We start from the raw sequence: 17,173 nt of genomic DNA, 5'->3' as shown, positions 1-17,173 counted from the left end.
AACGAAATTGTCCTGATTGGCTCAATTGTGTTCAATTAGGGAAAAATGCTCTTGCAACATAAAAAAACTCCTAAAAATGAGGTGGAGGATGGAGATGTAGGTGTTTATTTTCTTGAGTATGAATCTGATTCAAAATAGGGAGGTAATGTTTTCATGACACTTCAAGATCTCACTTGTACAGTAATGACCAAGGGTCAAATAAAGTAGAAACCTTATACAAGGGCTAAACCAAGTGTGTCGACTCCTAAAGGAAAGGAACATATACATGTTGATTCAAAAAAAATTATAGAACCAAGAATTATGTCTAGAATAGAATCAACAACTATTACGCCAACTTTTGACATTGTAAAATTTTGCAAATCTTTCTCTATATCTATTTCCCTAGCTAAATATTTGAGACTTAATCCTAAAGAGTTAGATAAGTTAGTTCAATATGTTAAAGAAGGTTCTACTAATAATGCAAAATTTGCTAATGGTATGACTGAAAACTTAAAGGTTTTGAATGAACTTTTTTTTGTGTCTGAAAAGTATAGCACAGATGTTCCTTATGGAGAGGAAGTTGCTAATTCTATTGAAAAGGTAATGGAAGAGAAAAATCCCAACCCATTTTATATATTTTTGCTACTAAATGGCCAAAAACTCAATTACTACATCATTGATTCTATAGCATTAGATAATATTATGCCCCAGCTTGTCGGAAAGGCCCTTGATCTAGAGCTCACAAAAACCTTTGGATGTTGCTATTCTATAGATAGGAAACAAGTACCCTTGGTTGGTCAAGTGAAAGATGTACAAGCTATCCTTTATGCTTGTTTGGAAAAAAGATTGAAGCTTACCATTCTTGTAGCCAATATACTAGCTAGCTATGGAATGTTGCTTAGCAAAACTTTCTGTAAGGATATGAGTGGGGAAATTAAAATGGATTGGTCTAAAGCCTATATTCTAGTAGGGAAGAAGAAAATAAAGCTAGAGCCTACGCCAAAGAATAAATGTACAACAGTGCCTTCAGAAAATCCCAAAGCACAAATACTATATGAGGAATGTTAGTTTGGAAACTATATTATATTGCCTAAGGAACAATTATAAGGAGAAGAGATAGTAGGTTGCAAAGAAGCCCTATGGACTCTAGAATTTGATGGAAGTTGTTCAAATTTAGGTTGAAGTGTAGGTATTGTTCTCATTTCACCTTCAGGGGATATTTTTCCTTTCTCTTTTAAATTAGACTTTCATAATACCAATAACACTGTGGAATATGAGGCATTGCTTCTAGGACTACAAGAAGCCAAAGCAAAAGGAGTGAAGCAATTAGAAGGTGAAGGGTGATTCTAGACTTATTGTGAAATAGCTAAGAAAGCAATTTTCTATTAAAAATGATAGGCTGAAACATTATAGAAATTTGGTTTGGGATGAAATTGAGTCCTTTGAAGCATTTTCTATTTAATTTATACCTCACTCTCAAAACACTAAAGCTGATTTGTTAGCTGTTTCAGCATCATTGTTATTACCACATCCAAAATTTAAAAATGATACCCACAAGATTGAGATGATTTATAGGCCTAGAGTTCTACACAAGGTTAATCATTGGCAAGGTTTTAATGATGATACACAATTGAAAGAGTTCATTGAATGTGCTGGTGATTTTGCTAAGACCTTCTTTAAAGGATCTGATCATGATGGTAAATCAATTGGAAAGGAATCAACTGAATCTAAGGAAATTATTCAACTCAAGGGTAATAATATTCCCAAGGGATTGATTTCTATGGAACACTTGTTTGGAAGAAACGATGATAGTGCCCTAAAAAGGAATGTTGATTCTAATAAAAATGCAGAAGAACATGATAAAATTAATATTAGAAATGAGGAAAATCCCAGATGGATTTCTATTGGTAAGACCTATTTCAAGAGGGAGAAAAATAGGCTGAGTAAGCTTCTTACTCAGTATCAAGATGCTTTTGCTTGGGGGTATGAAGACTTAAAGAACTTTAGAAATGGAGAGGTTTTCCATCATATACCTTTGAAACTAGAGGCAACCACTTTAAGGAAAAAGCTCAGAAATTATAATCCTAATGTATTTGAAGCTATTTTTAGAGAGGCTAAGAAAATGTTGAAGACTCGAATAATATACCCAATTCATCATTCAACGTGGGTAGCGAACATTGTTCCTATGAGAAAGAAAAGCAATGAAATAAGGATTTGTGTAGATTACAAGAACTTGAACCAAGCGTGTCTCAAAGACAACTATGTGCTTCCCACTATGGATCATATTTTACAAATGGTTACTAGATTTGAGGTCATGGCAATGCTTGATAGCTATTCAGGATACAACCAAATTAGCGTTGCACCATAAGATCAACATAAAATAACCTTCATTACTCCATGGGGCACCTTTGCTTATAATTGGATGTCATTTGGTTTTATTAATGTAGGAGTGACCTTTCAAAGAGAAATGAATAGGATAATTGTGATATATCTTGATGATTTGACCGTTTACTCTAAGAGAAGAAAACACCATCTAAGGGACCTAGAAAAGGTGCTTGACAAATGTAGACAACATTGTATATCTCTAAATCCTAAAAAAATTGTGTTCTTTGTGGAAAAAGGAAAACTGCTCAGACATAAATTGTCTCAAGGGATGGCATAAAAATTAATCCAGAAAGAGTGAAAGCAATATATAAATTGTCTTTACCTACTAATAGGAGCAATTTGAAGTCTTTTTTTGGTCAAATCAACTTGTTAAGAAGTTTTGTTCCTGAATTCTCTAAAAAGGTGAGATATATGTTAGATATGATGAGTGAGAAACATCCCTTCAAATGGAAAGAGGAAGGTAACAAAGCCTTTGAGGATATTAAAACAACTATTTTGAATGCCCCAATGCTAGTAAACCCAAACTTTGAAAAATATTTTATTATTTATTGCTATGCCTCTAAACATTCCCTATCTAGTATTTTGATTCAAAAGGATGATCATGATAGTGAAGCTCCAATCGCCTTCATTATCATTCCATTGAAGAAGCATGAGTTAAATTATAGTCAAATAGAGAAAAATGCATTTGTTGTGGTGAAAGCATTGAAGCAATTCAAGTATTATATTCTACACTCCCATTTAGTTGTATATGTACCAGAGATAGTAGTTAAAAGTCTATTAACTTAGCAAGAAGTTGGGATGAATAAAAAGGCTATATGGGTAACTAAAGTTTAGGAATATGACTTAACCATTAAGCCTACTTCTTTGGTGAGAGGGCCTGGTTTGTGTAAGATGGCTAAAAACAAAGCACCTATTGACAACATTAGAGAAACACCTGTTATTTTATTAGTTAGCCTTACATATCCCTAGTTCTCCCATAATGCACATCTTTGAATGTATGGTGAATGTCCCCCAAATATGAGTTACCAAGAAAGGTGAAACCTTAGATTTAAGGCTACTAAATGGGCTGGTGATTTCTTTTTATATAACAAAAGAAATGATGGAACCTTTTTAAGGTGTGTAGATGCAGAATAGTAGGAAAATTTGTTAAAGGCATATCATTTAGATCTCTATAGGGGACACTTCTCATCTATAGTAACTGCTTTCAAAATTCTTAGGAACTACTTCTACTGGCCAAGTATGTTCAAAGATGCTTATAAATTTGTTAAGAATTGTGAGAAATGTCAACTTTTCATTGGTCACCCTTAATTAGCAGCCTTGCCTCTTAGCCCAGTAGTGATTGATGAGCCTTTCCACTAGTGGGGTATTGATTTTATTGGACCCTTCAATCCTCCATCAAGTGCTAGACATACATACATATTAATAGCAACTGATTATTTCACCAAGTGGGTGTAGGTTGTCCCAACCAAAAGGGCTAATTCTCAAGTAGTGTGCGACTTCTCAATGGAATATATTTTTGTCAAGTTTGGAGTTCCCCAAAATATAGTCTCAAACAATGCAACTTATTTTTCATCTAAGGAAATTTCTCTTTTTTTCTATGAACATGGCATATCATTGGCCCATTCCTCAGATTATTTTTCACAAGGGAATGGACAGGAACAATCTAGTAATAAGAATATGATTGCTATAATTAAAAAGTTGGTGTCTGATAATTCCCAAAACTGGTATAAGAAATTGTATGAAGCATTATGGGCTGATCGGATTACCCCAAAGAGAGCTATAGGTATGGCTCCACTTGAATTGGTGTACAGGATCGGAGCTTAGGTGTCATTGCCTCTGGAGCTGTCTGCTGCTAAATTACAATCTATTATTGAAGATCAATTCTTTAAAGATTCTCTTGAGAAAAGGATTATGTATCTACACAAGCTGGAAGATGAAAGGGATAAACTAGTTGATCACATCAATAAACATCAGATGAGGATAAATTAAATCTTTGATAGGAGAGCCAGGCCACATGGTTTCTTTAAGAATAATGAAGTGCTTCTCTAGGAAAAAAGGAGAGAACCAAAGGGTGCACATGGAAAATTCGAGTCTCTCTGGAAAGGTCCATTCATTATTTTACAAGTCATTGGCCAGTTATCTAGATGGTATAGTTCTACCCTTCACCTACAATGGGTAGGACTTGAAGTTAATCAAGTTTTGAGTTTGTGAAGTCTCCAGTCATGTACATATCTTTTTGGTTTTTTTTTCATTTCTTTTCTTTTCTTTCCTACTGTCTTTCTTTGTGTTAGGTTAGGTTAGTTCCTATTTTTAGTTTTCTAAGTTCTCTATGTACTCTGCATACCCAGTCCCCAGTTAGAGCCCCTATTAGCTTTCCAATGAGTTGCCATGTTTAAAACTCTTCCCTTAAACTTTTTCTCATTTAGTTCTTGAAGTTTTCCCTTCACTGCCTGATTATTCACCATCTCTCGAATTGTTGTCAAAAGTCCCTAGCACTCCCTATCACTGCCTCTTCTTTTGAACCACTTTGAACCCATTTGAACTTTAGTTCAAAGTAATTCAAAGTAGTTCAATCAAAGGTTTTTGAACTAATGATTTTTCTACAAGAAACACATGCCAAAGTGGTGAGGTGTTCTTTTGAATTACTTTGAATCACTTTGAACCTTAGTTCAAAGTATTTCAAAGTTGTTCAATGATAGAGGTTTCTTGGTGAAGATGGATTATGATGTACGACATGCCATCATTTTACAAGGCATTGATTACTGTGTTAGAAAGTAATAATTAAAAGGACATTTTTATTCCCAATGTGAAAGATCATCATTATGAGGAAAACTAGAAAATCTTTAGCTGAAAAGGAGATTGGATGTCATAATAAGGAAAATCATTATTGATACAGCCGTAAGGGAGGTTATTGAATGAGATGATTAAGTCATAAAGCTTTCAAATGTGTAAACCTTAACGAAGAGTGATTTGTCATAAATACCTCATAATGAGGTTGTACTTTCACATGTAAGTACTTTTTCTTCTTAAAATGAGCTCAACTTTCCCTTTTTCTTTATCATGCAAAGAATTGAAAGTTTGAAGAAGCTGTTAAAGAGGAAAGGAAGGGAAAATTGTTTGTTTTTTGGAAAATCATAGGTGAGAAACATAGAAATTCTTGTTTTTGTTTTGTAATCTCTATGTTTTCCAAGAAAATAATTTTGAAGCCTTATTGTTTTGATTGAGGATGAAGTCTGTTTTACATTTCTTTGACAATGTTTCAAATCTGGAATGTAAAAGACCTATCATAAGTGATACAAACTTAGAGGGTGTTAAATTGGAGAATTTGAAAGAAAATTTCCTTGAGTATGTTGATAAATTAAATGGGTGCATGGAAGTTCTAACCAATGGACTAATTGAAGCTACAGCTTTTCCCCCATCTTTTCTGAGTCCTGAGTTGCTCCAAATGTGTATTGACAATTATGATGTTAGGAGCAAAAGTATTTTAAGCAAAGATGATGAAACTGTGATCTCAATTTTGAGAGAAACTATTGCCTCCATATTGCATCTACCAAAGAACACTTTTTGTTGCATTCTCCCCTATTCAAGCCTTGGCTAAATATCAAGAAACTCCAAACCAATTCTGCAATACCCTGGCTAGAAAATGGATTGAGACCATGTATGGTGGAGTTTCTAGGTTACCTAAAGTTATCACCAAATATCACCTTAAACCTTATATTCATGACCTTGTGGTGTTATTGCATAGAGTCAAAGGTTCTATTGATATTTTTCTCTTTGAAGAATGGATGTATAGATATATAGAAATCATTTTGAAGGGAGAATTGTGGATGGAATAGGTAGAGATTATCACTAATTCACTTAAAATGCAACTTAAGCATGCCAAAGAATCTAAGAAAAATTTCTATATGGCTTCCTACTTGACATATTTCATTGCCTTTGTTTTTCACCTTACCCCTCTACCTCACAGAGTCTAGAATGAAGAAATAATGGTGTATCAGTATTGCCCTCTAGTGCAAAAAGAGAAAGTGTTAGAGAATTTTAGGAAGGTTCATGATGTGTTAATTGAAAATGTGCATATAGCCTTGAAGAAAGCACCAATGCCTAAGTTGTCTTTCAAAGCTCATAGGTTGATTCAACAATATGGAATTTATTTCATGCAGTTTCCCAAGCTCATAGTTTACTTGAGAATAGACAGATTCGAAGAGAAATTTGTAAAACTCCCGTGATATGCTTTGGATTGCTTTGTTTTGGCTGAGATTTGTTGCCAACTATTCTCTATCATTAAGGATAATTTACCACAGGAGGATTAGGAGACATCCTGCCCTATTAAATTGGGTTTTCTAGTCTATAACAGTATGATTAACACTTCTATTATTGGAAGCAATTTGCTTGGATTCAATTTTGGTTCTTATCATAATAGAAGAAATTTTGATAGTAAAGGATATGCAGTTTAGATTCTTGGTCTTATAAGTTACCTATCAGCAACTCCACAATTAGAAGATTTATGGCAAGATTGTAGAGATGAGGAGGAGGTTTTGAGAAGAGACCATTCAAGGTTAACATTACAGCAAATCAGTTCCCTAAAGTTGAAGTTTAAAACATAGGGGGTGATTGAAGATGGCTCAGATATGGTTGAACCAAGATGGGAAGAATCCAATGAATCAAAGACATTGGTAGTAGATTGGAATTAGGATGAAGAAGAAGATATAAATCTAAGAGCTAGATTTATATTCACTTACATAGATGATTGGCTAAAGAAACGCAACAAGAAAGTTGTCAATGAACCCTTTTCAGGGGTAATTTCTTTTTTTGAACCGTCATCATTTGACATCCCACTTTCATCTCCTATTGCAGGTAGTGATTTGGTTCAAGGTAAACAAAAGAAGGCACCCATCCATATAAAAAACATGACTCCTAGGACTAGGTCTCAAGCTAAATCTAAGGCCCTTAAGCAACACAAGGTTCAAGAAGGAGAGATGTCAACTTAGAGGCAAGATTCAAATGATGGTTTCAATTTTTTAGATGGTGCTAATGGTGATGTCCAATTCATAGAGACCCCTAAAAGAGATGGTTAGGTAATCTTTGTAAGTCCTGCTATCCCTTCCTGGTTATCCAATACGATCAATAAGAAAAGAAACCTAGAGCTAATTTCAACACCTATGAAGGAAATTGTAACCAAATATGCTACTTAGGGTTCAAAGGATAAGAAATTGAAAATGGATGCCCATCTAACCAAGGACCTAGTGTCTGGAAAGATAATGGCTGAAATAGCCACTTACAAGCAGAAAATAGAGTCTAGGGAAATTGATAATGAAGATTTCAAAGTCACCTTAGTCGAATTGGGGACCATTAATAGGAGCAATGGTAATCAATTTTTTAAATTTTCTACCAACCATGGGTAAAAGCACAGACCTATATCACCTTTTATAAAGAAATGAGATATCAGAATGGGATAGTTCAACATTAATCACAAAAAAAGGTATCTGGGTTTAGAATATGAAGATGATCTAAACTAATGAAATGTGTAGAATTGGATGAATTTTATGCCTATAATTTTTATAATCTTTTTGAGTAAGAATTTATTCATTTTATTTTATTTTGAAGTCTCTTTTTCAACTATAAAAAATATAGGGTGTAGTTCCCGTCAAACAAGTATATGCAAATAATTTTTTCTTTTTTATTTGAAAATATGTTATAGATGACATGTATAGCTAGGGAAAAAAAAAAGAAATAATTATTTTTGATGTATATTTTCTTTGTTATAAGTATTGAAGTTCAACCTTATTAGAATCAAACTATTTTTTACTCCCATGAAAACTTCCCTATCAAATCTATGCCTTCTTTTAAAAAATTACATATTCATGAAGATGATTCTCTCCTCTAGAGATAAATATGACTTTTTAATTTTTTTGATATGATTTACTATTTTTTTCTTTTTTTGAGAGAGCATCTTTTGAAATGTTGAAATATTGACTTATAATATTTTGAGATTATAACATATTATAACTAATCAAAACACTTAAAGAAATATATAATGATGATATTGAATATGAGATCTATAAAAGGGTATTTTTAGTTTTTGAAAAAAATTTATTTTTGATAGAAAAATGAGATTTGACCAAAACATGTTTCGTTATCCTAAATGGTGACATAGGTCTGTGCTTTTACCCCCATATGTTAACTAAATCTAAGAAGGATAGCAGAGAGAAAAAGGATCTTAAGGGCATGGTGATGACTATCATCATGTATATCAATTCTTTGATGAACCTTGGAGCATTGCCAATTGTTCAAGCCCCTCAAGCCTTCAACCCAAATTCTACAGGAAGCCAACAACAGGTGAAGCAAATGCAAAGGGGAAAGCTACTAGTAGATGCTGTGAAAGATTGGGTGGATGCCATCATTAAAGAAGGTAATAAGTTTATTTTGGAACTCAACAATGTATATGCCAAAGGGAAATTGTTGTTGGGAGAAGTTTAAACTTTGATTCTAGGGTGGGAAATAGAGTAAAGCTGATATTAGGTAGTTGTATTTCAAGTAACCGAAGTTTAGAAGTTTGGGGTGCTTAAGTTTCTGAATGAGAATTCAATGAAGAATGTAGATCCCTACATGTTATTCATCATGAAAAACAACATGAGTTGGAAGGAGTTTATTTATAAGGAGGCAACTAAAGAAGTGTAGGACATTGAGAACAAAATTACTAGAATGCATGAAGAATTCCTTAAAGATATGAAGATAGTAAATCCTACAGGGATTATGCAGTTCAATGACAGGAATATGGATTCAGAAACATTGACCAAGAACTTCAATGAAGCTATTGAGTAGATTAGAGATAATTAATCACTGGGTGCCAATGACTTCACTACGCTAGAGAATATTGAATCAATGTTATGTCTCAACAAGAACCTCATGCCATGTCAAAACCTGAAGATAAAGAGTTCAAATAGCAGAAGGATGTGTGTATGGCTAGATTGTTTAGACTAAAGAATCTACATGCTGATGCAATGCAGGAGTTCATGAACACTTTCAAAAGCTAGAAGCTAGTACATTAGACCATAGGTGAGGAAGAGAAGACTGGTGGCGAGGCTTGAACAAGATAGTTGTTTTCATTTACATTTTCACACCTATTTTATAATTTCTTTTTTGTTCATAATTGTTTCTTGTTTAACCGACATAGCTAGGTTTTGATAGAGGCCTTTCAGATTTGTTTGAAGAACTATAAATCCTGGGGCATTGAATTGGTTAAGGTTAGAAATAGATAGTTAGAAACTCTAAAAAGTAGAGACTTTAAAACAGTAATAAAAAATATAGTATATGATTTTTTTTCTTTTTGAATGACTATGTGCATGAAGAAGGTTATATATATATATATCATCTTGAATTTGGCTTGGAAACTTGGCGTTTGAACTGTTTAGATCATTGTTACTTTTTGGACTCTGGTTTATTGGTTCAAGATATTTAATTGTTGTTCTTACTGTAAGTTTATTTCAATTAAGGTGCTCAAATGATGTATATCAATTTATGGTGTTATTCACTCCTTTGAAGTAGTTGTTCTGTAGAAGCATGGTTCAATGAATGTTTCATTTTGTTGTTCAAATTGATTCTTACCTCACTACCTAGGAGTATGTGAGAGATCCTTATGTGCTTTCTAGTTAAAGTACAAAGATAATTTTGCATTCATTGAAAATTTTATAAGGGAGTTGTACCTTTAAAATATAGAGAGAATTCAAATAACATGAGATTTTATCAACTATTGTGAACATTTTGTGTTTTCCATACCTTAGGCATAGAGTAAATTTGTTAAAAAAGTTGAAAAGACAACTAGTTCACCAACAAATGTATAGAAATCAAATGGGTCTACAAAACTAAATTTGATGTAAAAGGTGAAATTGTTAAGTATAAGTCAAGACTAGTTGCTAAAGGTTTTTCACAATAATATGGAGTTGATTATAATGAAACATCTGCTTCAGTTGCTAGACATGATATAGTTTGAACTATTTTAGCAATAGCTACACAAAATGATTGGAAAGTGTATAAAATGGATGTAAAATCAGCTTTTTTGAATGGTTTTCTTGATGAAGAGGTATTTTTTAAACAACCACCTTGTTATGAGGTTTGTGGGCATGAAAACAAGGTATATAAACTAAACAAGGCACTTTATGGTTTGAAACAAGCTCCTAGGGCTTGGTATAAGTAGATTGATTCATACAAGATAAGTAATCAATTCAATAGAAGTAACAATGAGCCCGCATTGTATGTCAAGACTAATAAGGAAGGTCAGATTTTGATTGTATGTTTGTATGTTGATTACTTGATATTCACTAAAAATCTATCAATTGACATTTTGAAGTCAGAAATGATGAAAGAAATTGAAATGACAAATTTCGGGTTGATGAGATATTTCTTATGTATTCAAGTTATTCAATGTGGAAAAGGTATATTTATTTGTCAATCCAAGCATATAAAGGACGTTTTGAAGAGATTTAAAATGATGAATTGCAATCCAACATCAACTCCAGTTGCAACAAGAACAAAATTTAGCAAGGAAGAGAAGGGCTCAAATGTTGATCCAACTATGTTTAAAAGACTTGTTGGAAGTTTAATGTATATGAAAGCCACAAGGCTAGACATCATGTATGGTGTCAATTTGATCTCAAGGTTCATGGAGTCACCACAAAATTCTTACTCGCAAGTTGGAAAAAGGATATTGAGATATATTGCAGGAACAACAGGATATGGAATCCTATATTCCAAAGCTAACAATTTTGGTTTGATTGGTTATACTAACAGTGATTGTGCAAGTAGCATTGATGATAGGAAGAGTACTTTCGGATATATCTTTCACCTTGGATCAGGGGTCGTGTAATGGGCATCAAAGAAGTGACCTATAGTGACAATCTCATTAGCTGAAGCAGAATATGTAGCTGCCACTTTTACAACATGTCAAGCAATATGAGTGCATCGAATTTTGCTCGATCTTCACCATCATCAGGAGGAACCAACACCAATCCTTTGTGATAACAAATCAGCAATAGCATTATCTAAGAATCATCTATTTCATAAGAGGAGAAAACATATTGATACAAGGTACCACTTGATCAGAGAATTGGTCAACAATGGAGAAATCTACCTTCAATTCTGCAAATCTGAAGATCAATTGGCAAATATTTTCACTAACGCATTATCAAAGAGTAACTATGAATATCTGCGAGAGAAAATGGAAATTATTGATGTAAAATTTGTTAATGGTAGAAATTAAAGGGAAGTGTTGACAGTATTAATTTATAGAAACTACAAATTCTGCCAATAATTGAGCATCTTCATTAGAAACACACAGCCCCTCCACAGATTTCTATCCTCTCTTTCAAAAGCACATGTCCCCATCACGCATCTCCAACTTGGCGTCCGCCCAGTTCTGGTAATCAGCTCTTCAGATTTAGCATAAGAATGCTTTACAACAAACGAAAGCATTTGCTTCGCGGCCACTTCTCTCTGCAGGAATGCAATTGGGTACAACTTCAAAAACTTCGGTTTTACTCCATACTGCCCTTACTGGCGAAACATTAGAAAAATTTGCAGCGTCCATCTCTTTTCTGCACACAGGATCGAATCCTTCAGGCACGTCCGCACAGACGAGATTTCCACTCTAATAAGATCGCTCTTGGAGAGTTGGGAGCGAGAGCAGATGAATCCAGTGAACATGAAATCTAAGCTGTCTGATCTCACTTATAATATCATGATGAGAATTGTTGCCAGCAAAAGAATATCGCCAGATCTCAGTTCTGAAGACTTCCAAGAGGCGCAGCTTTTCAAGGAGTTGTTGGAAGAAAATGCTTTGTTACATGGAGCATTCGACATCGCATATTACCTGCCCTTTCTCAAGTGGGTCGATCCAAAGGGTTTAGTGGGTTCCACGAACAATCTAAGGAAGAAGAGAGAGGCGTTCATGAAAAAATTGTTGCAGGATCACCGAGAGAAGAAAGGTGCGCGTACTCGAGACTTGATTGATGTTCTCATCTCAGTCACAGACAACCAAGAAGTTCAATCTGACAATAACGACGACGTAGTGAAAGCAACCGCATTGGTATGTTCTTTAATCACCTTTTTCAAAAAAAACCTATTTTTCTTCTATCATTGGAAATTATTGGTCATAAGTAGTCAATTGTTTAAATAAGAGATTCTGAATGCACTTTTAGAAAGAATACTTTTAAGTAGGAAACATTTCAAAACCCTACGTCATTGACCACGCTTTCTAAGCTTTTAGCAATAAGATTTCTTTTTAAGTTTTGCAGGGTTTGATAGCCGCAGGTACTGCAACATCCCTACATTTTGGGTAAAGCCCAGGAGGAGATTGATATACATGTTGGACTCGACAGATTAATGGAGGAATCAAAAGTGCACAAACTGAAATATTTGCAGGCAATTGAAAAAGAAACTCTTAGGCTCTATCCACCTGCACCTGTCCTGCTTCCGCACGAATCTGTTGAGGACTGCACTGTTGCAGGAACTCAAGTGTTGGTGAATGCGTGGGCAATTCAACGAGATCCCTTTGTGTGGTAGCGCCCCACGGAATTCGTTCCTCAACGTTTTCTCAACAGTAGTGGGAAAGAGATGGATGTGAAAGGGCAGGACTTTGAATTAATTCCGTTTGGCTCAGGGAGGAGAATATGCCCGGGCTTGTCTCTGGGAATGATTGTGGTGAGCTATACATTGGGGCATCTGCTTCAGAGCTTCCAAGGGTTTTCTCCAGAGGGCGCTGAAATTGACATGACAGAGGGAATCGGGTTCACAATGCCCAAATCAATTCCTTTGAATGTCGTTATTAAACCTCGGCTTCCACTCCATCTCTAATAATAATATGTGTGCCTGGTCCTCGTGACAAAGTGTTTCAATCCTCGGCTTCCCCTTCATCTATACTACATGTCTGCGTACTCCTTATTTACTCATATATCTATGTTGTTTCGATATCTTTGCTCCAGAAATGGGTATGAGACGTTCACTTGATGTGTTAAAGAGTAGTTGGAACTAAATAATTTTTTTTGAAATGGTCATTTATTCTAAACAATTAATAATATGTCAACAAACATTCATAGCATAAAATATTAATATTCTTAGTGATGATTATGATTGTTTTTAATGTATATTGAAAAAATGCTTAATGAGTTACAAAGGAGGGAGCAGCAAATATGATGCTGAAAAAGAATAAAATCATTCTTTCAAATAGATTCATTAATGATGCAAAAATAATATGATTGTTTATCAGGCAATCACTCTATCATAATTTAAAACAAGTGTCACATAGTGGCTAAGTAGTTGGCGATGTAGTTTTGTAGTAGAAATATTGATAAAACTAATATTTAACATTTTAAAATTATTTAAATAGGTTACTATAAGCATTTCGAATATTTTACATTGTAAGATATTAGAAATAGTTCAATGCTTCAAAACACTAAAATAATTTTTATTTTAAGAAAAAAATAATGTAAGGAAAGGTAAGAACCAACCCCAAAGTATAAGATATTTGTAATTTTAATAATTATATATCTATATATATATATATATATATATATATATATATATATATTTTTTTATTTTTTTTTTTTTTTTTTGAATATATAGGAAATTTCATATTAATATTGATATATATATAGTGATAGTTAAATTATAGTGTTATTATCAATTTAGGGTAAAATTAAATAGTTATTTATTAATATTAGAATAATTTCTATAGTTTTAAATAAAAATTTTAAAAATAATTTTGTGTAAAATTCATTAAAAATCGTATTAGTTTTAAATATTTATAATTTTGATAATGTATATATTGTTAAGTATATAATAAGAGTGCAATTGAACCAACCAATTAAAACATAGACAAATGATTTGGGAAAAAATATAGAGTTAAAATTTTGTCATACAATTTTTTTAAAATATAAAATTTATATAAAAGAAACTAAAAGAAAAAAATTTGATTGGTATATGAAAGTTCATTTAATAATGGGTTAATGCTATGAATTCAAAATGTGTCACAAAAACACTAAAAAAGGAGATAAGATTAAGCTTTCAAGTTTTTATGAGATAAGATGGGAAGATGTTTGTTTCCCTTTTAATCATAATCGAACATTCAGGAAAAGAAGGATACTGTCTACTTTCATAATTAAAAAATGGTCTAAATTTTTAAAATTCTATTAAATATCACTAATGACATATTCCTCACCACATAAAAGTGGTACACCCACATCTAAAAGCCATGATCTACACCAATTCTAGCTTTGTAAGGAGATCAAGTCGTTAATTATGGAGTTATATCCAAGGTACTAGATACTATTCTCTAATTGCAAAATCTCTTATAAATGTAATTTATGGATGGTCATTGGTCCCTCACTAGGTAATAAATTACATCATCATGAAAAATCCATTGTTCCAATCTAAAATTATGAGGATATAAATGAAATCTAGAGAGGAATATGCAAAAAATAAATTAAAGTGGTCAATTATAATTTCATAAATATTTGTCTTTCAAAAATTTCTATTGATTATTTCAATTTCAGCATATGTGTGGTTGAAGTGCCAAGGGACAAGAAAGAGTTGAATTCTATTCAAGAGTATTCAATTAGTTGTGTAATCTAAATTTTCTTTCTCTATAATTTTGTTGTCATATTTTATATGTGCATTCTAAATTCTTGTAAAGTGTTGGAGTGCACATTGATAGATTTCTTTAAGATAAGAAAAAAATAAGAGAAAAAAAGCATAGCAATAATGGAGAAAAATTATTTTCTCTCATTTTTTTCTTACCCCACCCAACATCCAAAAAACCACTACCAGTACGTGCCTTTCCATTAGACTAAATTACATGCAAACATGTCATATTCCCCTCTTTTCTATAATTAGGTGACATGAGATTACCATCCCCACTTTTCTATATTTGTTGTGTCATGAGTGTGCCAAGAAAATGGTGAAAAACATAAGATATGCATTATGTCTTTAAAAATGTTCAGTGGAAAATTGAGTTGAATGAATTTTTTAACAACAAATAGTAAAATAAAATTTGTACATTATAAAGAAAATCAAAAATAGAAAGAATAAAAAGAGAGGAATTTTTGAAGAAATCTAAATTAAAAAAAAAAAAAAAAAAATAGAAGAGCTTGCATATTTTTTTTCTTACAAGCATTAGTTGATTGAAAATATTAGTTTTGATGGATGAATGGAGTCTCTGAGAAGCGTTGGCTACCGGTTGGGTTAGGGTTTTTCCCCTAGCCTGTTCTTGGTGTTTGATCTTTACTATTTTTCTGTTCTGTTTGGATTATTACCTACTGGACATAATTTGCGTTGATGTTTTTGGAGATCTTCTGCAGTCAATTTTGGATTGGGGGTTTTATTGTTTGCATGGCAGGGCCTGGGATTTCTTCTCCGTTGGTGAGAACAGATGGTTCTTCTCCAACTATGCATGCAATGCGATCTGAATCGTTTTATTCAGGGGAGAGCTCCAAGCTGAAAAAAGTTATTGGTTGTCTTCCGCGTAGCCATGATCACCCTGTTCTGGTTATTCCTCCAACGTCTGTAATGGAGGACATTGATTATTGGACCAAGCATGCTTTGATATGCAAATTTATTGGAATCCGGATTTCCCTATCCACTCTTGAGGCATGGATCCGTCGCTCTTGGCAGGTGGAAGGCGATATGGAGATTATGTTGGTAGGGAATAGTTTTTTTTTTGTTGTATTCTCTTGCATGTCTGATCGTGATCATGTTTTTGAAGGAGGCCCTTATTTCTACAACAATGTGGGGTTATTTGTCAAACATTGGCATTCAAGTTTTAATTCTGCTGAGGATCTCCCTTCAAAAGTGCCAGTTTGGGTTCGCTTGCCTCGTCTTCCCTTGGAATTTTGGCGTGAAGACATCCTTCGACAAATTGTTGCTTTGTTGGGGAAGCCAGTTGCGATCGCACATCAAACCCTCGATAAAAAAGTTATTTCTTTTGCTAGAATTTGTGTTGAAATTAATTTGAATAACCCATTACCAGGTTCTTTGGAAATTTTTCTAGGGGATTCTTCTTGGGTGCAGCAGTTAGATTATGAATCCCTCCCTTTCCGTTGCCGGAATTGTCATGAGTATGGTCATTTACTGCGCCAGTGCCCCCGTAACTCGAGTTTCAAAGGAGTGGATCGGTCTACAGCTGGAAATGCTGGTGGTTTGGCAGATACTACAGGGAAAGGACAATCTCAAATGGTTAATACTACCAAGATGAATCCACAAGATGCTACAGGTAAGAGTAAGGCTCCAATGCAAGATAAGGATGGATTTACCCCTGTTCGTCCTCGAGCTAAGGGACGTGGTCAAAAGAGGCCTTTGAAAGAAAGATTATCTGATTCAGGTTTTAACCGTTTTGAGGTGCTGGATAGTATGGTTCTAGAGGAGGGTATTCCTCCTCCTATCTCTTCTGATCCAGCTTGCCCAGATGAGAGATCTGTTCCTAATGATGCTTGTGGGGCATCTCAAGTTGTAGTATATCAAAATTGTGAGGTTCCTGTAGCTCCTGTGACAGCGGCTCTGGTGACTCCTGCAGTGTTGGAAGATAATGATGTTGTTTTGGCTGACTTGGTTAAGGATGTGCTACCATCAGGTAAGGGCAAGGGATCTCCTCTCCCCTTGGGGTTGCTGCCTCGACCCTTTAAGCATGCTTATTCTTCTCCCCCTCTAAGGAGTGGGCGCAAAACAGACCAAGAGAAGATTAAACTCAAAGGAGATATATTGATTGAGTCTGGTTCAGTGAAACCTTTGGATTCTCATTTTCCCAAATCTACCCAATGATGAT

At 33.9% G+C, this 17,173-nt stretch overlaps 1 protein-coding gene across 1 annotated transcript in view; it reads left to right on the top strand.

Annotated features, from left to right (window-relative positions):
- The window catches only part of LOC149560384 (cytochrome P450 CYP82D47-like), a 75,487-nt gene extending 62,366 nt beyond the window's left edge, over positions 1-13,121 (top strand). The window contains exons 3-5 of the mRNA XM_089827598.1: positions 11,860-12,445; positions 12,670-12,917; positions 13,019-13,121. Of these exons, the coding sequence (XP_089683724.1) occupies positions 11,860-12,445; positions 12,670-12,917; positions 13,019-13,121 (937 nt within the window). The remainder of the gene's footprint in view (positions 1-11,859; positions 12,446-12,669; positions 12,918-13,018) is intronic.
- Positions 13,122-17,173: the final 4,052 nt, after the last annotated feature.

This window comes from Cupressus sempervirens, chromosome 4 (genome assembly GCF_028749045.1).
Source record: "Cupressus sempervirens isolate cs-2001-9-10 chromosome 4, ASM2874904v1, whole genome shotgun sequence".
In the NCBI taxonomy this organism is placed as follows: Eukaryota; Viridiplantae; Streptophyta; class Pinopsida; order Cupressales; family Cupressaceae; genus Cupressus; species Cupressus sempervirens.
Note: the sequence above shows the minus strand (reverse complement) of the source record. Positions and strands in the feature narration are given on the sequence as shown.